The sequence below is a fragment of the Nannobrachium achirus genome (assembly GCF_963921795.1).
Source record: "Nannobrachium achirus genome assembly, contig: SCAFFOLD_154, whole genome shotgun sequence".
In the NCBI taxonomy this organism is placed as follows: Eukaryota; Metazoa; Chordata; class Actinopteri; order Myctophiformes; family Myctophidae; genus Nannobrachium; species Nannobrachium achirus.
In genome coordinates, this window is record NW_027664566.1 from 146,224 (window position 1) to 172,148 (window position 25,925).

General features: G+C 43.7%; 1 protein-coding gene across 1 annotated transcript; it reads right to left on the bottom strand.

Annotated features, from left to right (window-relative positions):
• Positions 1-342: 342 nt before the first annotated feature.
• LOC308280927 (delta-like protein C) lies at positions 343-25,869 on the bottom strand (the record flags this gene model as incomplete). The annotated part of the gene is made up of 10 exons (XM_080755229.1): positions 343-419; positions 1,789-1,894; positions 2,853-3,588; positions 15,738-15,954; positions 16,599-16,768; positions 20,935-21,126; positions 22,953-23,210; positions 23,858-23,918; positions 24,595-24,846; positions 25,816-25,869. The coding sequence occupies 10 exons, from the start codon at positions 25,867-25,869 to the stop codon at positions 414-416; spliced, it is 2,052 nt and encodes a 683-aa protein (XP_080611355.1). The 3' UTR covers positions 343-413.
• Between the last annotated feature and the right edge of the window lie 56 nt (positions 25,870-25,925).

Here is a 25,925-nt window from a genome sequence, read left to right on the forward strand (position 1 = left end):
TTAATAAAAAAAAAGTAAGGAAAGCTTAAAGTAAAGAATACAAAAATATATAGTGCAAATAGTGCCAGGCATTCCGTCTTTCTCCTTTTTCTTGCCTTTTCTTCTCAATCCTCCATTGTTCAATAAAAAAAAGAATATATTTATAATATATATAAAAAAGAATAACCAAGTCTTTTCTTGTTGAGCAGCAGCAATAAATATTAAATAACATAAGTGAATATAGATCCTCTGGTGCTATTGTCGACAGGTCAGTGCGCCTCGCAGAGGGTCTTCGCCAGACGAGAGATGATAGGGTGGTCTTTTCTCTCCCGCTGGGCTGCTAGGCTCTTGCAGAGGGTCCTCACAAGTTGAGAGGTGCTGGGGTAGGACTTCTTTTCTCCCCCGTTGGGCTGGTAGACTGTCAGAAGCCAAGGCTACACCTGAGGGAGAGACACAGAAAGACTTGAGTCAGTCATCGGCGTACATGGTGATAATACATGTTCAGCAAATGAAGACCGGGATTGCGTGCAAACATGCTTGAATTTTCAGTGGGGAGGTCAGGGTTTTGTTGTATTTGTGTGCTTGTTCTACAATGGAACTCACTATAGGCACAATTAGTATTGTGTGTTTTCCCAAATGGGCGAAACTGAAAAATACCTAAAATGGTATCTCTTAAATACTAGTCACAGCTGAAATGAATATCAATGAGACATCTTGGTCTACTTTGGACGGCTTTACAGTGAGGTACAATGAGAGGAATATTTGAAAGAGAACAGTTTTAGACTCATAACGGGACCATTTGTCACATTATCGTTCTTCTTTTTGGCTATAATTCCCATCAGGGGATCCCCGGCAGCGGCTCATCCCTTCCCCATGTCTCTGTTTTCTGCATCTTCCTCGGCAGGAACGTGCAGAGAATGTTAGAGAGGCAGGGCCTGAAATAATAGGGCCTTTGTTGAAAATATTGAAAATAGCCAACCTCCAAGCTCACAAACGCGTCAGGTATGGCGTTTCTTTCACCATAGTGAACTGCATTCATGGTCTGGAAAAGGCACTTTTTTTTACAGACGGGTAAAAGGGATGGGGCTCCCAGCCCCCTTTGATGTCTTATGTGTGCACGTGCCTGTTCCACATGCAGCCAACCTGCACGGCGCTCTCTCACCACATTCCATCCTCGGCCTTCTCTCTTCTCCTCTTGCCTGCATGGCAGCTCCAACTTAAACATCCTTCCCCAATGTGTATATATACATCTCATACCAGGGACGTGCAGAGAATATTAGAGAGGCAGGGGCTGACATTTCTAAAAGGGCCTTTTGGTGAAAATATCGAAAATAGCAGACCTCCGAGCGCACAGTGAGCTTGGAGGTCTGCTATTTTCAAAACTTGCATTCATGGTCTGGAGAGGGCACTTTTTTTACAGACGTTAAAAGGACAGGGGCTCAAGCCCCCTTTGATGTCTATGTGTGCACGTGCCTGTCTCATACCTCCTCGGTACATGTCCAAGCCATCGACATGCACATTGTTGAATGAGGTGCTATTTGAACGCGCTGTTTACCATTTATGAAGATTTTACATAAATAAGTTAACCACGTTAGCCCTCTCATTTCACAGAACATTCTTGGATAAAGACTTAAGATTAAATCCGGTTTTATACTTTGTTATACGACCGTGTCACAAAAAAAGAGCAGATCAACAAGCAAAGCTTGTACATCCTCTGTTTCCGCCATGTTGGAACATTTTTGGCAGCTAAGAAAAAGACTCTTTGTGTGGACAGAGCCCATAATCGACGTTTGGCAACGTGTTTCTTACCTCTGTCGCAAACACACACTGGTCTCCCTGCTCGGGAATGATGAAGATAGGATGGTAAATCCCACCCACTGAGGGCACCTTGATGGATGAGTCACATATCTTACTGCTAGAGAAAGAGAGAGAGAGAGAAAGAGGCAGGAATGTTAGTATAAGAAAACAGCGGGAAGTAAACAACCCTCATGTGTGTAGGTGAGGTGTATCTGTGTGCGTGCGTGCGTGCGTGCGTGCGTGCGTGCGTGCGTGCGTAGTTCAGCTGCGATAAGACGTGATCAGATAGGCATCAGATACACAGGCCTGTGCAGAGACGGGCTCTGGCACGTTTCACACATCAACTACAAAACACAACTGGGACAGTTCTCAGAATATGACACTAGAGTTCAAGTGGTTAATATAAAAAAGGAGAAAAAAAGTTTCTATCACTCAAAGATTTGGAGGACCCCCTGTAGTAACTCTGAGGACCCCCTAGGGGTCCCGGACCCCCTGTTGAAGACCCATGGTCTAAGGTGAAGAGCTATCACTTCACCGTGATGACGTTTTCTAGCTATCACCTAAACATGTATAACAAAGTCTTAGGTGATAGCTAGGAAACTACACCACGGTGATGGCTTATCACCGCAGACTGTACTATGATAGGGCCATGGGAAAATCCTAATCTCACTTTCAAATTCTTCCTGAAATGTTGCGTGCGCTGTGACCGGAGTATAAGCTCCATTACCACGGAGATGCACGAGACAAGATTCACTTCCTTGTTTACATTTTGAGTAGCAGACAACATGAAACTCTGAGCGTCGATGGAGACGTGTCGGTGGCTACGGTCACTTTGTTTACGTGGTATCCTATACCTTCAATGTACATATTGTTGTTTTGATGCTAGCTTCTTGGTTTACGTCACTGTGGATGGAAGAGTGCCTGCTAAAGGCCTCAACTGAACATTCTAATTGCGGTGCGGATTGCGCCATCCGACAATTGTCGCTCAAAGCATGAAATTGGCCTTCAGACACAGAGAGACAGACAGACAGACAACTAGAAAGACAGACAGGATGCAACGAAAACGAGATCCTTACATGTCAAACTTGGCCTTGGTCAGGCGGCCCTCCTCGTTGGCCAGGTTGCGCTCGGCCATCTTGTTCTTGTACGTGGACAGGTCGTCGGCCACTAGCGCCGCCGCGTCCTTGTTGGACACCTTGAACTGCCCACCCGGGGGGGCGAGGAAGGCCTCCTTCTCCCTGGCACTCCCCGGCAGCGGCAGGCCGGCCGCCGCCGCGCCGCGGTTGTTCACCGCCACCAGGTCGTTCTTGACGGCCGAGGAGGACGCGGCCGCCAGCTTCCGGCTGCGCCGGCGCAGCATCCGGAGGACGAAAACCGAGGCGCACGCCAGGAGAGCCAGGGTGACGACGCCCAGGGCCACGGTCACCGCTAGCGCCGCGCCCTCCTTCTCCTCCGTCCGGGGCGTCACCACGGTGACCACCACGGGGACGTTGTCGTACTCGCAGCGGGCACCCATGAAGCCCGGCGGGCAGCGGCACACCGGGCCGCTGAAGTGGGTGTAGCAGGTGCCTCCGTTGAGGCACAGGCCCCTGCCGTCCGGCGCTGTGCAGGCGTCGGCGCGCACCGAGCAGTCGCGGCCGGTGAAGCCCAGCGTGCACGTGCACGTGAAGCCGTTGACGCCGTCCACGCACGTGCCGGCGTTGTGGCAGGGGTTGGCGCGGCACTCGTCGACGTTGGTGCGGCAGCGGGGGCCGGCGAAACCGGGGCGGCACCGGCACTTTACGCTGTGGCCCAGGTCTAGACACAGACCACCTGGAGAGAGAGAGAGAGAGAGAGAGAGAGAGAGAGAGAGAGAGAGAGAGAGAGAGAGAGAGAGAGAGGGGTTTAGTTTGGGTCTTACAAACTAAAAACTGTGGTGGAAAAACACATTTTACTTGAGTAAAAGTACCAATACTGCAATGTAGAAATAATGTAGTAAAAATCCGGGATTCAAAATTCTATTGAGTAAAAGTACAAAAGTATTGGTATGAGAATGTGCTTTAAGTGCCAAAAGTAGACAATACACATTATACAGAAGGTCCTCTTTCAAAAGTGTTCAAATGTATAACATTTGTCGAAACCTTTTGAAAACTGCAGATATACAAGCTCACAATGAGTTGCATTGTAGGTAGATGGGCTATTTTTAAATTGCCGAAATGTATATAAAGTGGCTAAAGTGGTTAATGTATGTTTTCTACAAATCTACAAAGCAACTAGTAACTAAAGTTTTGAATTAATTGTAGTGGAGTAAAAGTACAATATTTGCCTCTGAGATTACTACTACTACTCCAATAAAGTAAAAGTACCTCAACATTGTAAAATGTACTTAGTTACTTTACACCACTGACAAAAAAATTACAATGACAATAAAAAAAACATGACAAACGGCGAACATGGCAGACATGCCATGCCATGCGAGAGTGCAGTGGAGCTGACAGCAACTGGGGACTGAATCTCTGCTCCCCTCCACTCTCCTATCTAACATCAGGGTCTAGAACGCTATAGAAAGCTGCTCCCCTCCACTCTCCTATCTAACATCAGGGTCTAGAACGCTATAGAAAGCTGCTACCCTCCACTCTCCTATCTAACATCAGGGTCTAGAACGCTATAGAAAGCTGCTCCCCTCCACTCTCCTATCTAACATCAGGGTCTAGAACGCTATAGAAAGCTCTCCCCTCCACTCTCCTATCTAACATCAGGGTCTAGAACGCTATAGAAAGCTCTCCCCTCCACTCTCCTATCTAACATCAGGGTCTAGAACGCTATAGAAAGCTGCTCCCCTCCACTCTCCTATCTAACATCAGGGTCTAGAACGCTATAGAAAGCTGCTCCCCTCCACTCTCCTATCTAACATCAGGGTCTAGAACGCTATAGAAAGCTGCTACCCTCCACTCTCCTATCTAACATCAGGGTCTAGAACGCTATAGAAAGCTGCTCCCCTCCACTCTCCTATCTAACATCAGGGTCTAGAACGCTATAGAAAGCTCACAATGCATTGCGATGCTCGTAGATTGGCTACTTTCAGTCTATTTCCCGTCAATCAGTCATCCTCTGGCACAACAACAGAGAGAGCCGATCAACAGGACTCCATCAAGGGAACGCAGGAGGTATTTAAAGTGGTAGGACGCACCGGAAGATAAAATCCAGACTCCTCCTTCGGTAGGATTGGTAAAAAAAACTATCTAATCTATGTTGAAAAACCTCGCCTTTTGATTGGGTGGAGTATGTGAGGGGCGATCACTTCCTGACTAGAAAGTATCTCGAGCAAGAACCTTACAAGTACCTCAAGAAAAGCATTTCCCTTGACAGTAAGTACCTGTATGCATGTATGAACGAATGGACCATTGTAAAGTGCTTTAAGCACTTGGAAAAGTGCTATAAAAATGCAATCCATTAAGTTATATTATTATGTGTGCTTATTTAAGGTACTTTCTTCCTTAAAGAAAGTACCTGGTTGCACCGGACCACTCGAGGGTGTATAGCAGAGCGGTCAAACTACTTCAGGAGCACGAAATCAAACCGTCATTTGCAATTTGCAACAAGGAAACGAGGTGTAATATGTCTTTAAGATGGAAGTGAGTTGAGGATGTTTACTGTAAACACTTTGAGGGAGAGAGAGAGAGAGAGAGAGAGAGAGAGAGAGAGAGAGAGAGAGAGAGAGAGCGATGGCAGGAAGCCAAGACATGTAGGGAAGGAGGGTGAAATGCTTCAAGAGGAAGCAGGAAAACATTCCAGCAGTTGCACCGCTGCCAACAATGCTTGCCTACAGCAATGGTTTCTCAGACTCACGGACCAGGGTCCGTGAGGGCTAAATGACTGATAGTTAGGAACCAAATGGGACCCTTACAGGTCTGTAACAGGTCTGAAGAGTGTATAGCTGGAACCAAATGGACCTGTGCGTGTGTGCATTTGGTTCCAGTTCCAATGCATTGTGGTCAACCACGAAAGCCCTAATTTGTACTTCAGCAACAATAGCGCCAAGCTAATTATGATTTTTTTTATAATTGAAAATGTATGCCGGTAAATTACACGAGCCCCAAAACATTCTGTGGAGGTTCTAACACTCTTTTTAAAGACGTGCATGCATGCTTCAAGGACGTTTATTAATGACGTCAACAAAAATATAGACCTATTTTATTTGATTACGTTCAGTTTCGTCGCATCAATGTGTGGCTTATTTTCCGTCCGTATATTGTCACTGTCGGGCAGAAACCTCGTATCTCCAAGTTTCAAATTTGTATATTTCTTCGCAAAGCAAAGCCCTGCTTCATCCTACAAGGCCATTGCACAAAAGTAGTGAAAACAGCTGATCTACAAGCACACACTTGTAGATCGGCTGTTTTCACTAGTTTAAATCATTTTAAAAATTATAAATACAAAACAAACGGTTTTGGACATACAAGGTTTCCACCCGACAACGACGATATGTTTTGTGAACAATGGAAAGAAAAGCTGTGAGTATTGTTGTACTATAGCCTTAATTCAAACTGGATATGAATTGTATTTAGGCAGGATTCTACATCCGGGGACAAACTGGCCTGAAGTCCTGTTTGTCGGGCGCAACACAGGGGCCTTGGCACCTCCTGTGGGAGCCTCTGCAATGCATTATGCATTATTATTTGTTTGTGCACTGAAAATAGCAGATCTACAAGCCCCACAATGCATCTCAGTGCGACACGCTGTGGGCTTGTAGATCTTCCCTTTTTACGTCTTTCACTCCTCAGGTAAACAGTGGGCAGGTGGGGAATGCAGTACGTGCACCATGAGAATTGGTGACGGTTCGCTTGGAGAGTAAATGGGGGAGAACGAAACCAAAAAACGAACAAAAAAAGGGACTAAATTAAATTTGGCAAGCAGAGAGAAAGTGGACCGAGAGGTCGTTCGGCCATGCACTCAGAGACACTTCCTTATATGGTGTTTGCGTGTTAGCATGCCTAGCGCCGCAGCGTTGCAACACAACTCCAGAAGAGCAGCTTCACTTGACAACAGCACTTAACACATGTCTCCGTTTGTTAGGAGTGGGGGGAGAGCGCACACACGCACACACACACACACACACACACACACACACACACACACACACACACACACACACGCACGCACAGCGCACACACACACACACACACACACACACACACACACACGTGCGAGCACACACACACACACACACACACACACACACACACACACACACACACACACACACAGACACACACACACACATAGAGAGAGAGGCAAGAATACGTCTAAAAATGAGATTGCACATGTGCAAGCAGTGTTTCCCACACACTAATGAGGGCCTCTGGGAGGTCAGTGTGAAAACACAGATACAGCATGTACACACGCGCGCCTGTGTGTGTGTGTGTGTGTGTGTGTGTGTGTGTGTGTGTGTGTGTGTGTGTGTGTGTGTGTGTGTGTGTGTGTGTGTGCAAGTTTCTTGTGATACTTTTTTTTTTATCTGTGTTTTGCAATGTCAGCGTTATCTGTCGAGGCTATCATTAAGTGTTTGCCTCATAATAAAACAACCATAGTACAAGCTGTAGCACTGCCAAGCCGTTTAGGAGCCTGTTGTTCACACAAGGGTAGCATAAGTGACATATTTCTGTTTGTAAAATAAAATGCTTTATGTTCATTTAGTAATCGTTGCTATGGCGTGTATTGGTCTCCCCGTTACAGTTACAATTTACAATTTAAGTATTTAGCAGACTCTCTTAATCCGGAGCTTGGCGCTTTTATCGCTGAAGTATGCATTAGAAATGGAACCAAATGCACACACACACACACACACACACACACACACACACACACACACACACACACACACACACACACACACACACAGGTCCATTTGATTCCAGTTGTACACTCCAGTTTCGTCTCTCTTAATAAACAGAAGATTCGTTTCAGTGTGGTTGTCCATTGCCAATTAATTGCAGAGTAACACATTTATCAGCTACGATCTTAAAGTGTTTCACTTCCAATATTGTCTGCATTTGTTTGTGTCGTCACTTCCAATCTCACTTGTTTATCACAATGCACTGTACTGAGTGAGTTCTCTCTCCTGATTGGACAACACTGGTATCCTGACCTGAAAATGAATGTTCTATAGCTGCAGAGATGAGAGAATATCGTCACTGTCACAGAATCCTCGTATCTCCAAGTTTCAAATGTGTATGTTTTTTTTTCATAAAGTAAAGCCCTGCTTCATCATAAAATGCTGTCGCACAAGACTAGTGAAAACAGCAGATCTACAAGCACACAACGCCTCGCAGTGCGAGGCGTTGTGTGCTTGTAGATCGGCTGTTTTCACTAGTTTAAATCGTTCTTGAAATGATAAATACAAAACGAACGGTTTGGGAGATACTAGGTTTCCACCCGACAACGACAATATGCTTTAAGGTGTGTTTTCACTACAGGGAAGCGGTAGGGTCAAGTTGTTAAAATGCTAATTTGGCATACCATGACAACAATAGAAGGCTGGCATGTGTACTGTACTGCATGCCCAGAAGGACTTCCCCATCTACACGAGGAAGGGCGCTGCTTAGTTAGAAAGTCACACAATCTGCACAAGCGTACTTTCTGCCAAACAAACCATAAAAGAAAAACGAGAGAATTCCCCCGGTGGAGACTACAGAAAACAACACAGCATCTACATTAGCTCGGTGGAAAGGTTCTCCAAATTTCCCTCAATGACAAGTGTGTCACACGTCTAAAAGACAACAACATTTGTCTGTATTAGCAGTGAGCAGCTATTAGCCTGTCTGTCTGTCTTTTTGCCTGCCTGCCTGCCTGCCTGCCTGCCTGTCTGTCTATCTGTCTGTCAGCAGCAGCAGACAGGTCTATCAGCATGGTGCCAGCCTCACATTCCAGACAGTGTGGAACTCCAGGAGCATTTCAAAACAAAGCCCGAAGTTACTGGCTGGAAGCAGAGAGTGAGATTAACCACTTTTAGAAGCCCTATTTTTTAACGAATAAAATAAAACAATAGACCAATCGGCTATTATTGTTTTTATATGTACATATAAGTATGCCCTTTTCAATCGCTGGGAGCCCGGACCCCAATCTATATGGTAGAATTCTGTGTAAATTGAACTTGCGGAGCGTGCACAATATTTGTACACTCTCAGAGTTACAGACCCGTAAGGGTCCTATTTGGACCGCTGCTGGTCCCTGGACAGTGGTTGAGAACTGGTGTCCTTAAAGCACTAAAACATACAAACTTAAATTGTGACAGAAACGTGCTTCTGTGTGGTTCCTTTCAAGCTGATATTCTGTAAGGTGACATTTGATCTAGGAGCGTACAATGGATTGTCGGTATGGCCTACATGTACGGCTATTTTGTTTGTTATTCATTTTATTGCAGCTATTTTACCTTTATATCTAATTTCATTACAAGGCTTAGTTATCACAGCATTCTATCTCCTTCTTATTGTATTGTTTTGCACACTGTTGGGAAGTTTGATGTATAAGAATTCCCCTGCCTAAATACATACTGACTATACTGTATATTGAATATGTATAAACAATAAACGCCATGAGCTTTGAACCCTGATAAACCCTGCTGTCAAGCAGAGTGCTTTGCCACTGAGCTCAGTATGTGAGCACAGCACAGGGTGAGAACAGCTATTGATCTACAGTATGCATGATTGAGTTTAAAGGATTACAAATTGGGCCATTTTGCAATAGGTCAAGTTCCTCAACAATCGAGGCCAACAACAACTGTGTTAGTCTGCCATCATCACACCTTATTGCCCACTTGAAGACCACTTGGGATTGGCATTATCTTGGTAAAATAAGATTCTTTGTCAAGGAGCCGCCGGGGTGTTGTTGATGGACATGAAAGATTGTTGCAAGACCTCCCAGGGAAGAACAGTGGTTCCAGTGGTGGAAAAAGTACTCACATTCTTTACTTAAGTAAAAGTATCAATACTGTAATGTAGATGTACTCTGTTACAGGTAAAAGTCCGGAAAGTCCGGAATTCAAAATGTACTTGAGTAAAAGTATGAAAGTGTTGGCTTCAAAATGTACTTTAAGTACCAAAATTAAAAGTACTAAATGTTTGAAAATAGCAGATCTACAAGCTCACAATGTGTCGCATCGCGGCGCGTTGTGAGCTTGTAGATCGGCTATTTTCAAATAGCCACGGTATAGAATAGGGCTAAAGTGAATTAATGTATGTTTTATAATATAATCATTTATATCTGCAAAGTAACTAGTAACTAAAGTTTTCAAATAATTGTAGTGGAGTAAAAGTACAATATTTGCCTCTGAGATGTAGCGGAGTAGAAGTAAAACTACTGAAAACTGGAACTACTCAAGTAAAGTACAAATACCTCAAAACTGTACTTAAGTACAGTACTTAAGTAAATGTACTTAGTTACTTTACACCAACATAAATGAATCGCCCTCTAAGGCAGCATTTTAGTTTTGTTTAGATAACAAAGGAACGTCCCCCAGATTGTCCTGCAGTTGCTCGACTGATCTCGAGGAAACTTTCAGAATCCTTTTATATGAGAACAAGTCAACGTGAAAAATAAAAATGAATACATAAATTAATAGGCTAACTGTGTGACAATGTGGTCTCGTATATACCAGTGTTTCTCAAAGTGGATTTCAGGGACTCTCTAGGTTCCTAAATTGACCCTTACAAGTCTGTAACTTTGACAGCGTACAAATGGAACCAAATGGAAGTTGAGGGGAGACCTTGAAATTTCCACGTTTTAGAAACACTGGTATATACATTGCATTAAGAAAGTATGCTGGTGATTTCTGTCTGCTGCTGCGGGGAAGAGCGCTCACCTTCCACAAAAGGTCTAGGATAAAAAATAAGCGAGACAGAGACAGAACATGCTGCCCCTGTTGAATCAGAACATCCCGTGGAGTTGGTGAATCGCTTGATAACTTCTCTTACTTCCAAAGAAAAAGTATGGTAGGTAGGATATTAGACCTTTTCACCCTGCTTGCTGCAGTTTCGTTTACACTCAACGAAGGTGTGTGTCTGAATCCTAAATAACGTAGAAAAATAATGAGCCTTTTCTGACTATGTTTTGGTTGGAGGGGAGAGCTATAGAACGAAACAGAACCAAAATGGAAGTCATTTAACATGTCAGAATAACTAATATAATTTCAAAGTAATAGTCTAATATGTGGTTGTGGCTTGCCCTGTGTTATTGTGAGACCAACCACTCAGCGTTGCATGTAGACTAGTGTTTGCTATTTGCTATCGTCAAAACACTGCATATCTCTACACATTAATGGACAGTGTACAAATGAATAAGAATAAACTATTTATGCATTCCAAGTATGAACGTCGACAGCACCATTCTGTTCTTTCAATGAAATAGAACCAACCAGCTAAATCCAGAGGAGAGTTCTGATCTCTTGATTTCATTCGGTATGGGTGAGTGTGTCATTGAGTGTCATTTAGTGGCTTCTAACATTCCCAGAGACAACTGTCAGACGGCCGGCACAAGCCTGGGGGTCGCACCTACGTGACAAGTGTGTACTTTGACATGGACCCAGGGCTCATTTAGGATGTCACAGGTGAGATAAGTGTGCTCTTTCAAGGGGTACAATAAAAAAGAAAATGTGTTTGCTACTCTGCCATGCCAGTTTCCCAGGCTTACAGCTCCGGACGCATATGACAGAAGCCATGTGACAGCTGGTGGTGGCTGAGGTGAGTGCAAAAAAAACCTTTGTGTGTATGAACAGATGCTTCACACTCACGGCTAACAATGCTATTTGAAGCAGGGAACTGCTCTTTCTTAACCGACGACAAATGTGTGGTGTTGGTAATAAAAAAAAGTAGGTCTGAGCAAACGTCACGCCCGTGGTGTAAGGCAACCAAAAATAAACGTTTAAACCTTTGGAGCATGATCCTTACATGTCTTTATAGTAATAAAGAATATATACAAATCAAATGTGTATTTCTTTATAGTAATAAAAAAAAAGTACAAATCAAATGTGGAACATGTAGCACACAGGAAGACACCGAACCCTAACTTTGACAAAAGAATTAATACAATAAAATAAACGTAACCAAAAAATACCACGGGGTGAGAAAGTGTTAAATCCACTTTCATGTTTTGTTTATCGTCAACAAAATGTGCTTTTCACAGGATAAAGATGAAAGAATTTGAGGCTCAAGTATAGTCAAGTCAAGTATATCGTCGTTGTCGGGCAGAAACCTCGTATCTCCAAGTTTCAAATGTGTCCGTTCTTTCGCAAAGTAAAGCCCCGCTTCATAGCACAAGGCCGTCGCACAAAAGTAGTGAAAACAGCAGATCTACAAGCACACAACGCCTCGCACCGCGAGGCGTTGTGTGCTTGTAGATCGGCTGTTTTCACTAGTTTAAAATAATTTTTAAAATGATAAATGAAAAAACGATTTTGGACATACAAGGTTTTCACCCGCCAACGACGATATCAGGGTTCAGGTGGTTAAACAGAAAAGTGTGCACCAGCCAGTACTGAAGTGATCTACGTTCCACACGGAGGCCCTAATTGACCCTCATATCCCTGCGAGAGTTCTGGTCAGTTTTGGTCACTTACAGTTGAAGTACAAACAAGGCCCTGAAACGGCAACTGTTCCACCAACACTCCTTCCTCTGAGTAAAGCTACGGTGGTGTCGCTTTCCAACAAGAACTGATTTACGAGCTAACAACCCTTGGCGAAGGCTATTATAGCTCATAAATGAGCAAAGATGAAACAGATCGGGTGCATGTTATAGAGCCCTGAGGGACTTCAGTCAGCTAAGTACATAGGGACTAAGTGATTAATAAACAAAGTACATACGGATACTTTGTAGTAGCTGTGTGGTAATCTGTTCACAGCTACGTTTAACCTTGGTGGGAGGGTGAAGCATTGTCAGAAAGGTTCAGACAGTGGCCAAGGGGTTGGCATTAGTGTTACCCAAGCAACTTTTACTCCCTGAGGCGTCATTTGGGTATGGAAAAGAATGGCAGCTGCCATACCTTGGCTACAGGGGAAATAAATAAAATGTACTTCTTCAAATAAATTCATGATGTTACTAAGGCAGTGTTTCTCAACCTTTTTTCTGCATGGGCACACTTTTCATGTCCCAAGAATCCATGGGCACACCAACATTACTACGGGGATGTAAATATCGTCACTGTCGGGAAGAAACTTTGTAACTCCAGGTTTCAAATTTGTACGTTTCTTCGCAAAGTAAAGCCCTGCTTCATCATACAAGGCTGTCGCACAATAGTAGTGAAAACAGCAGATCTAGCTTATATATACTGCTATCTCTGCAGTGCATGAAAGTTTGCTTGAGTATTCACATTATAAATGAGTTTTGAATCACAATAACAGAAGTCAACAAACATGGTAGTGAATGCTCTAACATAGTATGGTAGCTGCATGATGGTTAATGCTCTTTATGCCCATACATCTGTCTGTCTGTCTGTCTGTCTGTCTGTCTGTCTGTCTGTGCCCCTTTTGTATGGCATAATCTCTATATATCTTTCTATGTCCCTTTGTGCCTTTTCTGCCTATCCAACCCACTTCTGACGGTTCTCAAGATATACAAAGGACAGGTACCTACACACACTGCACACAGAGGTTTGCGTCATTTGTAGTTTTGATTTAGTTAAATGGTAGCAAATGCTGTGACATGTTAGCTACATGAAAGTTCATGCTCTAACATGGTCATGGTAAGTGTCACTACAGTTCTCAACGGCTTCGGCCCTACCCAGCCCGAAAACGTTGGTCGGGTCGGGTAGTGTAGGAATACAAAATTATCTTTTCTGTTTTCATTGAGCCCGAGGCCTGGCCCCTACTAATTAGCATACATTTTAGGCCCTACCCTACCCTAAATGTCGGGTCGGGTTCGGGTAGGGTCGGGTTCAGGCAGAAATTGAGAACTCTAAATGTCATTAACAAGGTGCTGACATGGTAGTGAATACTGTAACATTTATCAGTCTGTTTGTGTGTCTCCCACATATCTCAAGAACCGCCCGACAGATCCACTTCAAACCTGCCGTGTGTACTGCCGAGGGCCAATGGCAGTGTTTAATGATATAGCAGATTTAAAAAACAACGCGGAAATGATGGGTGCACAAGATTGTTTTGTTAAAAGCTCTAGGCCTACACATAGCTCTATGTTGTGATAGTCATTGCTAGCATTGATAGGAGTGTTTGTTCAGTAACAGGAGTCTCCCGCTCTCTCCAACTCGTTTGTAAAACAGACAACAGAATTACAGGTGGGTTACAAATGTCCTCTTCACTTACAGTTTCACTTGTTTAGCCTGGTGTCATTGGATACCCCTGATACTGAACACTGTATAGCAATGATTGCTATCAGAAGTATTATTACTATTATACTATGCATCTCAATCTCTATAGGCCTAATGCATTATAAACATATTCCATAAATGTGATATGCTTATAACACTGTATATTTTTATAAACACTCACAAAAGCTCATAATGCTTTTAAAACAGATTATAATAGATTCATACTTGACTTTATAAGTAATTATAAGACAATTTGTATTATTGTTATCAAGCATTTGTTGTTCAAGCACTTGATCATTGTTATCAAGTGTTCATGAGTTCTTGTAATAGAATCATACAGTGTTATAAGCAGGTTATTTTTGTATGTTCATAACACATTATAGACATGGAATGTCAATGGGCAAGCGTTACCAAGTATAGGGTGTCAAAGCATCTCAATAATTACCAATTGAAAGGATAGGATTATGTAACCTAAATAATATAATTACAATTAAATGTTTCAAACACTTAGTTAGTCACTTTGTTTTTTTTTTAGCTCCCAGTGGATTTCTCTCTCTCTCTCTCTCTCTCTCTCTCTCTCTCTCTCTCTCTCTCTCTCTCTCTCTCTCTCTATTCAGATTCATTCTGATCATCATTTCACTCGTAGCCTATATTCTGCCACAATAACCATTCCACATAGTATTTTTCACAACTTCTCTAAAACATTTGTTTACACTGTACGAGAAGTTTATCAATTCATGTACGTTTACGTTAAGAGATTCCATTTCTGACAATGTTGTTACGCTCCAAAATTACCCTCATTTGAACTGAATTCTGGGAATGGCAGTTCTAACCGAGAACTGGGCCACCATAGGCGTCAACAAAAAGACTACTAAGATGGATGTTACACATTTTTTAACTTTAACTTCATTACTTAACTATTCACGAATAGTGATTTTTAGTATTCGAATTATTCTACCTCAAAGTATTTGAATAGTGGAATATTCAACAGGACTGGCCAAACTGTCACATATTAAGTAAGCAAGAGGCGAGCGTTGCGAGGCGTTGTGAGCATGTAGATCGGCTATTTTCACAATATTTATCTGTGGAACAGAGTCACATTAAATGTAATACCTACAATTCCAAGTGCTTGTCAGGGTGGGGGTCCCCAGTTGAAATATGTTTATTTGGGGGTCACGGCCTAAAAAAAATTGAGACCCCCTGGTATAGCGCATTAACAAATTCATCCACCAGGGGCATTGACAACTCATTCTTATGACTTCCTATCTAGCCAAGCTTTATAAACCATGAAGAAATATATATATATACAGTATATATTATTTTTTTAAAGAAAAAAGAAAAAATAAGCGAATATTCGACTTTGGTGAACAATGCCGAAATAGTGACTTTGATATTCGAATATTCTAATATTTGGTGAATGCCCTGGTTCGTTGTGAAATCACTGAATCACTGTCTTGGAATGGGAAGGTTGCTGGTCCAATCCTCGGCTCCTCTTCGCTGCATGTGGAAGGCTCCTCGAGCAAGGCACTGAACCGTGCCTTGCATGGTTTCAACCACCGTCAGTGTGTGAATGTGAAAATACATACATAGAGAAAAGCTCGATGGTACATGGCACATGTATGCGCCACGCACCATTTATGAGAGCGAAAGAAGCATGGCATCTTACCGTTAGCACAGGGCTCGCTGCTGCACCCGTCAATCGTCTTCTCGCAGTTGGAGCCAGTGTACCCGGGCGGGCACCGGCAGCTGTACCCGCCGGCCGTGCCCGGGACGCAGGTGCCCCGGTTGAAGCAGGGATCGTCGGCGCACGTCATGCCGCTGATCTCACAGTTCTTCCCGTAGAAGCCCTGGGGGCACGTGCACGAGTAGTTGTTCTCCAGGTCCTGGGAGGGGAGACAGAGAGTAGGTAGGATGTTTACATACGATGGCAACGCAAGGACGCCATTGACACCATATTCCCAGAGTTCGTCCACTACATAATTCACCAAACGGTGTTGAGGCTGATTGCCGGGGAAGCTTTCCTTCACTGCCATCGGTATTGAGGTTATGAGCTTCTGTGGCGATAACCTCTGTGCTCGATCTACCTATGCTACTTTTGTCTAGATTGATATTTCTATGCATTTGATGTATTGCTGTTGATGTGTTGATGATTGCCTTGCTTATTGTATTGATGTATTACCTTGCTTATTGTATTGATGTATATCTTGCTTATTGTATTGATGTATATCTTGCTTAAGTCGCTCTGGATTGAGAGCGTCTGCTAAATGCCTAAATTGTCAATTGTAAAGTGTAACCTTTTTAGCTTTATCGTTGACACGTGAACACACCTGGCATTCGTTTATTTTAGGCAAATTGTTGAAATCAGCTTGTAGCTCGCGCGTAGATCAGCTATTTTCAGCTTGCAGATCAGCTATTTTATTTTTTCACATTAATTACTGTATATATTATATATATCATTTTGACATAACTAGGTTTCCTCCTGACGGGGCGCTGCGTCACACGCTGTGCGGTGTCGTCAATGACTTACGTTGCAGCTGCCTCCATTCTTACACGGGTTGCTGTCGCACTCGTTGGTCTCGATGTCGCAGTTGTTGCCGCTGTATCCCGGGCGACACGTGCATGTGTAGCTGCCCTGCCCCGTGTTGGTGCACGTGGCGTCGTTGCGGCACGGCCGGTGGTTGGTGCAGTAGTTGAGGTCTGCGGGAAAAAAGAAAATGATATGGTCAATAGCTGTGTTGGGTTTGGACGGCAGCGAAGACCAAACACAAGCCACCTACCTACCAACTTGAAGATCAACACATTTTATGGTGATCTTTGACTGCTGTCTTGCAGAGGTTATTCGAGAAATTGAAGCTCCGAAGAAGACACTTTGCACCTATTAATCTTCATTAACAATGTTAAGATTGTTAATGACGATTATTAACATCCTGGAGTCCTGGAGTATAAATGGACCTCAAGTATTTCCCTCTACACCAAATCTGTTGTCCGAAAATAGTCAAATAAACCTGCGAGCTCGCTCCCAACGTGTCACATTGTATTGCAACCCTTTGTGAGCTTGTAGATATGCTCGTGCCTCCACTGATGCCACACTGAGGTCACAACGGATATCCTGCTGATGTCACATGGTACAGTTCTCTCAAGATAAATGTAAATGATGTGTTTTTCACAGCAAAGACACAGACAAAAAACACCTACTATTATCAAATGTAATTACATCGTAAAACACAATAGTTTTATTTTCTTAAAGGCGTAATGAATAAGTTATGGTCCAGCACTGCGAGCTCCAGCGAAAACACTTTGGTTCTCGTCTTTGGCAGCTGGTCTGCTGGTCTAGATTTTAGGTGATACGTAATGTCATAGAGTTGCCCAATCATGATGAATTTCACATTTAAGCTACTAGTTTGAAGGTTTGCGTTTCCACTTCGCAGAGTTTTAACCCGAATGCTGTTGTTGTCTATGAATATCTGTGAATGTCAAACTCAACACTTCCACACGTGCACGCAGGCACGCCAACTTTGAACACATATTTGTAATAATGGTCTGTCTTGTCATGTCTTGTCTGGTCCCATTGCAAAGAGTCCTTTATTATTCTGTGCACAACTAAAGTGCAAAATGTTTCAAAGTTGAAACAGTTTCACGTACAACTACAAAACTGGTACATTCATGTACCAAGTCCAGAGTTACAAAAGAAGCGTAATTCTTGGAGCCATGACCTAAATTCCACCAGGAAGTCAGCCACAGATGCAGAGCTGTGACACCGTCGTGACAAGGGACGGTGTGAGGGCCCGGTCGTCACCGCTTACAGCTTTATGGTTGCAAATGGTTTTGTTGCGCTGATAGGAACCTAAAGGCCTCGAGCAGCTGTTTACAATTGATTTAATCCCACAGTGCAACGTGTCCTGTAGCATTTCTGAATGGTCAAACAAATGTTGACCATGGGATCAAATCAAATAAATTAAATGCTTGTAAAATGGTACAGATGCCCCAATTTATTTTGTATTTTTTTTTTTTTTGTCAGACCTTAATTATGATGTAGACTGTGTTACCTTCTTACTGTACTCTGTACTCCGTTCTTTTTTTCTTGTATCTTTTTCATACTTCTCTGTAACTTTGTAAATAACCTTATACTGCTGTGCTGCCACTGGGCAACTGATTTTCCCCTTTGGGATAATAAAGGTATCTATCTACCTTCGTATTATGTCCCTTCCTGTGGATTGTTCACCTTTTGGGGATCTGTACTGCATGGATTGTTACCATTGCCTCGTGTAATACTTGCTGCTTATTATGCTTTGTGTTTATATGCATATGCAGACGTCTTTGCCATGGACACATTATGTCCATTTATGTTCCATTTGTACACTGTGTGTACACACACACACGCGCACACGTGATGAGGACATGGGCAGACTGGACAGGGTATGGTGGTGGAGGTGGAGTGTGTCACTTCAAGGCTTCCAACTTTTCTCCCAGGGACAGCTGTTAGACGACCGGCACAAGCCTGGTGGTCACACCTACGTGACGAGTGTGTCCTTCGACATGGACCCGGGCTCATTTAGGATGTCACAGGTGAGATAAGTGTGCTGTGTGTGTGTGTGTGTGTGTGTGTGTGTGTGTGGGTGTGTGTGTGTGTGTGTGTGTGTGTGTGTGTGTGTGTGTGTGTGTGTGTGTGTGTGTGTGTGTGTGTGTGTGTGGGCTACTTTCAAGTACTCCCGTTTCCCAGGCTCACGGCTCTAAACGCATGACAAAGGCCTCGTTTTAACACCTGGGATTAATTACACCGAGAGTGAGTTCATGAAGTGACTTTTGCAGTCGTTAATCCTGGATTCTCTTCTCCTATTCTTCTCTTTTTATAATCATTCCCCTTGTATTCGAAGCATCGTGGGGACAAGGAATTGGTCGACCCTTTAATTAATTAATGAATTCCGCAAATTACGTAATCAAATGGTGAATTTGATTCAATTTTTACTGCCTTCTTTTTTTCCTTCTCCGTCACATTTGAAAGCTATTTTGAAGAATCGTGAGGAATCCGTGCTAAAGCTGTCCGATGAAAGAAATCCTGTTTCGGTTTTCTCAACTCGAATCCCATGCACGTGTGGGATTGGAAATGTGTCTGTTTGACCGGCAAATGACTCGTTTCACACTTTAAAATGAGGCAAGTTGACTTTGAATGAAGTGTGAAACGCCAGAGAAGGTGTTTAAAGTCATGTACTTCCTGAGCCACTAGCGTATGCTAATCCCCTCCGGTAACACTTCTAGGTCACTTCTTGATTGTATGAGCTACAATTATGTTCAATATTTTCAGTGGTGGAAAAAGTACATACATTTTTTACTTGAGTAAAAGTACCAATACTGCAATGTAGAAATACTCTGTTAGGGTGCCCTCACACCAAAATACCTAGAGTGGAATCTGCCAATGCATTTCAATGAGAATGTAGCGTTTTTTTGCAGTAATCCTCTACTGGCAAAAAACACTCCATTCTCATTGAAAAGCATTGGCGGATTCCACTCTAGGTATTTTGGTGTGAGGGCACCCTTAGAAGTAAAAAGTCTGGAATTCAAAATGTACTTGAGTAGAAGTACGAAAGTATTGGCGTCAAAATATACTTCAAATAATACAAGTACAAAAATGTTTGAAAATAGCAGATCTACAAGCTCACAACACGCCGCATCGCAACGCATTGTGAGCTTATAGATCGGCTATTTCCAAATAGCCTAGGTATAAAATAGGTCTAAAGTGGATTCATTTATCATTCATAATATTATAATTTATACCTGCAAAGTAACAAAAGTTTTCAAATAATTGTAGTGGAGTAAAAGTACAATATTTGGATCTGAGATGTAGTGGAGTAGAAGTAAAAGTACTGAAAACTGGAACTAATCAAGTAAAGTACAATTGCCTCAAAACTGTACTTAACTACAGTACTTAAGTAAATGTACTTAGTTACTTTACACCACTGATCTTCATATAATGTGTCCTCAATTGTGCTCATTAAAGATGAGCATTAAAGGAGTAGTTCACCCCCAAAATGACTTTTTTTCTATTGATTACTCATGCCATGGAGACTTGAGTTAAATCATATTTTGTTGTATTTCTGTCTCATTCCTAAGACAAAAAATTGATTATAGTAAATTTACCCCATTGATTCCGGATGGGGACCCGAATGCATTTGGGTCCCCATCCGGAATCAATGGGGGTACATTTATTGTAATGAAATGATTGTCTTAGGAATGAGACTAAAACTAAAAAAATATTGTTGAACTCAAGTCTCCATGGCGTGAGCAATCAATAGAAAAAAAGTAATTTTGGGGGTGAACTACTCCTTTAACTCCTGTCTGCTCACTCTGTGCTTCATTGGTGGAATGTTCAGACCATACCGATGACATCATCAATGGGGATTCCAAGGTAACAGAAACCATGGCGTCTCTCTTACCGGAAAGTCGGCGTGCCGAAATGGAAGCCTTTGTTATTGAAATGATCACAGTTAAAAGAGAAATTGAAATCTGGTGTCAAATGACCAGACCTGGCTAATGCTGATGCCACTAGTATAGCGTCGTTGTCGGGTGGAAATCTTGTATGTCCAAAACCGTTTGTTTTGTATTTGTCATCTAAAAAATATACTAAACTAGTGAAAACAGACGATCTACAAGAATCTGTGCTTGTAGATCGGCTGTTTTCACTAGTTTAAATCATTTTTAAAATGATAAATACAATACTGGCTTTCAAGCAGTTTCAAGGGGCACACTTGACCCTTCTCAGGGGCACACCAAAAGGTCCCCAGGCACAGTGGTTGAGAAACACTGATTTAGAAGACACTTATAGAAAACCAAATGTACTCTTGTGCGGTTCACAGCGCAGACCGTACCTTGGTCGCAGAAGAGTCCTCCCCAGCCCTCCTTGCAGTTGCACTGCCAGGGTTGCGCGCAGGTCCCGTGCAGGCAGCCCGGGTGCTGGCGACACTCGCTGCACGACGGGCCCTGCCAGCCCTGGCGGCACACGCACTCCCCCGGGACCTCGCAGTAGCCGTGGGGGCCCGAGCACCCCGTCGCACAGATGGCTGTTTGGGAGAGAGAGAGAGAGAGAGGGGCGGACGGACGGATGGAGGGAAAGAAGAGAGAGAGAGACAGAGGTAAGGATGGATGTAGTGACGTGCGGTGGCGTAAAGTAACTAAGTACATTTACTTAAGTACTGTTACTTGAGGTGTTTGTGCTTTACTTGAGTGTTTTCCAATTCCCAATGCTTTTACTTCTTACTCCACTACGTCTCGGATCCAGATACTTTTACTCCACTACATTTATTTGAAAACTTTAGTTACTAGTTACTTTGCAGATATACATTATGATATTATAAAACATACATTAACCACTTTAGCCCTATTTTATACGTAGGCTATTTGAAAATAGGCGATCTACACGCTCTACAAGATCTACAACCCGTCGCAATGCGACGCGGTGTGAGCTTGTAGATCTGCTATGTTCAAACATTTTGTACTTGTTACTTTCGGTACTTTTTTTTTGGTACCTTTAGATGCCAATACTTTCCTACTTTTGTTCAAGTACATTTTGAATTCTGGACTTTTACTTGTAACAGAGTATTTCTACATTGCAGTATGGATACTTTTACTCGAGTAAAACATTGGAGTACTTTTTTCCACCACCGGTGACGTGCGTGCGCGTATACGCGCGTACCCTCGTTCTTCATTCGCGTCACAAAACAACCTCCCCTCCCTTCCCCTTCCCCTCTCTGCCCCAGCCTGGCCCCTCTCTCTCTCTCCCTCACACACACACACACACACACACACACACACACACACACACACACACACACACACACGCACACACACACACCTCCCCGAGAAGAAGAAGTATTTGTTAAATGCTCAATGAAGCAGCTGGTCTTCACAACAAAAGCAACACATGCCATGTCTTTTCACGCAAGGCAGCGCACATTAAGTTCCAGCGCGTGTCCCCTGTTCAGGCGGGCGGCCCGGGGGCCCATTTTTTCTTTTCTTTTTTTTTTGGGGGGGGGGGGGGGGTGCAAACAAAAGGAACAGACCTCAGCCAACTCCATCCACTCGCACACTGCAACCCAGGATGGTGTTGACAACTGCTTGACTTAACAATTTCAAGGTTGAGCCAGACCCCCTTATTCTCTATTCTTATACCCCCCCCCCCCCTCACCCCCCCCCCCCCCCCCCCCCAAACCACGCACTGTGGGGAAGGGGGCTAAGATGTCGTTATAATAGGCGGACATCTTCCAAATATATACATTTTAAAATGTTGATTTTCCCAACCATTTTCCAAAGATTTCGGAGAGAGGAAAGAAATCCCCTCACTAAAAAGAAATTGGTCTAACGTCATGGTGCTAAGATATGGCGGAAACCTAAATAAACCCTTAGAGTCCTCAACGGGCCTGAAAATTAAGACCCGGCCCTAACTGGGCCCTAACTGGGCCGATCCGAGGCCCTACCCGGCCCGACTAGTTAGCATACATTTTAGGCCCTACCCGGCCTGAAAACGTCGGGTCGGTTCGGGTATAGTCATGTTTGGAAAGAATTTAGTAATAACATAACAAAAAAATATATTTTCTTTTTTCATTGAGCCTGAGGCCCTACCCGGCCCGACTAATTAGCATACATTTTATGCCCTACCCTACCCTAAATGTCGGGTCGGGTTCGGGTAAGGTCGGGTCCGGGCAGAATTTGAGAACTCTAAACCCTATACGTCTCTCAACACAAAAAATGGCTCAAAATCCGAGCAGCATTTCATATGAACGCCTGTGCGTGACGAACATTAAATCTTTGGAGATCGGAGCAGCAATTTCATAAACGCGCCAGAAGCGCGAAGGCGGAGCGGCGATGACATTGAACGTTTAAATCTTACGATCGGAGCAGTATTCCCCCGTCCACCCAGCCAGACAGAGGCGCTTCCCGGCCGGGTCGCAGGCGTAGTGGCCGAAGGTGTCGTCGCGCGGCCGGCAGTAGGTGGAACAGGCCTCGCCGTGGTAGAAGTCGTCGCAGAGCACGCGGTAGGAGAAGCGCAGCTCGCTCTGGTCGCCGGCGTGCGCGTCCTGGGACCAGTCCTCGCCCACGTCCAGCCGGCGCCCCGTGGCCAGGCGGCTGATCAGGTTGTTCTGGTTGTCTGCAAGGAAAAGTGAGTTATTTTTATTTGTTTTAATCCATATATTGTCGTCCAATATATGTCCAAAACCGCTCGTTTTGTACATTTTAAAAATGATCTAAACTAGTGAAAACAGCAGCTCTACAAGCACACAAATTTGGAAACTTCGAGATACGAGGTTTCTGCCAGACAGTGACGATATATATCCACTTACTTGAGACACCTGACAAGCGGACAAGCCTTAATGCAGAGCCCTGTTATGATATGTTTAGCCAGTGGTTCTCAAACTTTGACATTTGTAGGTCTCCCCTTAACTTTGTCAAAGTTAAAGACCTGTAAGAGTCAATTTAGAGCCCCATAAGGGAGTACCTGAAATCCACTTTGTGTAAGGCTATATATGGCAAACATAGAACCCATTTGAGACCTGAGGCTACAAAAGCCTTCTAAATATGTTAGTTCTCTTCACGCTCAGGACTTTCCAAAGAATGTTTCGAAAATAGCAGATGTACAAGCGCTTTTTTTAAATAGACAATGCTACAAACCTAAAATTGCAACAGACGCTTCCCAGTTTTAATAGAGTTGAATACTTGGTGTTATAAATAAACAAAATAAACTATTGAGAACAGTGGCCCCTAGTGGCGAAGGTATGTAACAGCGAGTGTTCCTACCTGTGGACAAGTCATCCGATGACTCGGCATTCCAGGCTTCGATGATCAGAGAGAAGGTCCCCTGAAATGGGATATATGTGTCGGAGCCATTAATAAACCATAAGCCATTCATTACACTCATGCATAAATCATATACAGCTGATGATCATAATATGAATGATTTAACGCGCGCATATTTTGGTCAATTATTAAGCACTTGAACCTTTCTTTCTGCGCAAAACCGTTGTGGAAAATAGCCGGGGCGGCTTATTTTCAGCGAAGATTTTCAGTGGGTCTAAATTGACCTATACAAGGGTTCATATGTTAGATTGAGAAAATAAAAGATGAGTGTTCAAATGTTTTCATTTAATTCTTTCTATAGTTTTAGCGATTTTAATGACTTTGATTTCAGTGGTTGCATGGGGGCATGCGTGCAAGTGGCTAAATATGTCTTTTTAGACACAATAAGCCGGCGATATCTTTACAGTAACATTCCTAGCCCCCATAAGTAACATCTGCCCATGAAGGATTGCGGTGCATCTTGGGAATAGGCTTGTGTCTAAAAAGACATATTTCGCCACTTGCACGCATGCCTGCAACCATTGAAATTAAAGTCATTAAAATGATAGAAAACAGTAAATGAAAACATTTTAACACTCATCTTTTAAATACAATCTAAAATGTGAACCCTTGTTGTAAAAGAAAACTGAGAAACACTGTTGTGTGTGTTATTTGTTTTGTTTTGTTGTTTTTCGTACCGGCCACTTGAAGTGAAAGGGCACGCGGATGGGCGCGCTCTCCGACACAGAGTTGCTGTCGGCGGCGAAGATTTGCGTGAGCGCCGTGCCGTAGGTGCACGGCGGCTCGGGGTCGATGACGTCCTGCGAGTGCTTCAGGCACACGCGGAAGAAGATCTGGCAGTCGCGCAGCGACAGCGCCTTGTGCTGGCACGCGCCGCGCGCACTGCTGAACGACTGGATCTTCAGCTCAAACACCCCCGAGGACTCCACCTGCGTGGAGAGAGAGAGAGAGAGAGAGAGAGAGAGAGTTGATTGATTAATTGAATATTTTATTGACATTTTAACCACTTAAACCCCATATGGTTTGTCGGAATCCCTCAGGGCTCTGTACGAGTGTCTTTTCTGTTTTCTGTTGTTGTGGGGAAAGCTTTCGCTGAAAAGAGCCGATCGGCGAGCTTGATCTCTGCTCTCTGCCAGCGAAAGCCTTCCCCACAATACGGATGCTGCATGGGGTTAGTGGTTAAAAAGTACAGTAGGCCAAAAAAACAAACACCAAATGGATCTCTCTCACACGCACGCACGCACGCACGCACGCACGCACACACACACACACACACACACACACACACACACACGCTAAAGGCTGTTTCCATTAAAGATTCAACACCAAAAACAACTGAACAAACAACAGGGTGACAAACAACTAAAACACGTACAATATTAAAATGTACAGCTTCAAACAATTCATAGGCCTATGTGTGAGAGAAAGAGAGAGAGAGAGAGAGAGAGAGAGAGAGAGAGAGAGAGAGAGAGAGAGAGAGAGAGAGAGAGAGAGAGATGGGCTATGGGGGGGGGCTCAGCTCCCGTGCGTAAAAGCAGAGGCGTCAATTGGGTATGGCAAGCTATGGCAGCTGCCATGCCTTGGCTACAGGGGGGAAATAATAAAATGTACTGTAATCGTTGCCTGTTGCTAAGGTACGGCAACATGATTGCCGTACCGTAGCTTTTTCTGAACTGACGCCGCTGCGTAAAAGTGCATTTTGCGCATGAGAGCGGCAGTTTCATATTCCATTTCCCCCCCATATAAGCACGCGCGCGCGCAAACGCACACACACACACACACACACACACACACACACACACACACACACACACACACACACACACACACACACACACACACACACACACACACACACACACAGTATCAGTAAGATCAGTAGGCTATAGGCTACTCACCAGTTGCGTTGATATCAAAAGTAAAAGACATGGCAGCGGTAAGAAACGGCCCATGTTGGCGCTCAGCGGCAGACTGCAGACCCGCTGCACTGTCTGTCCGTCAATAGAAA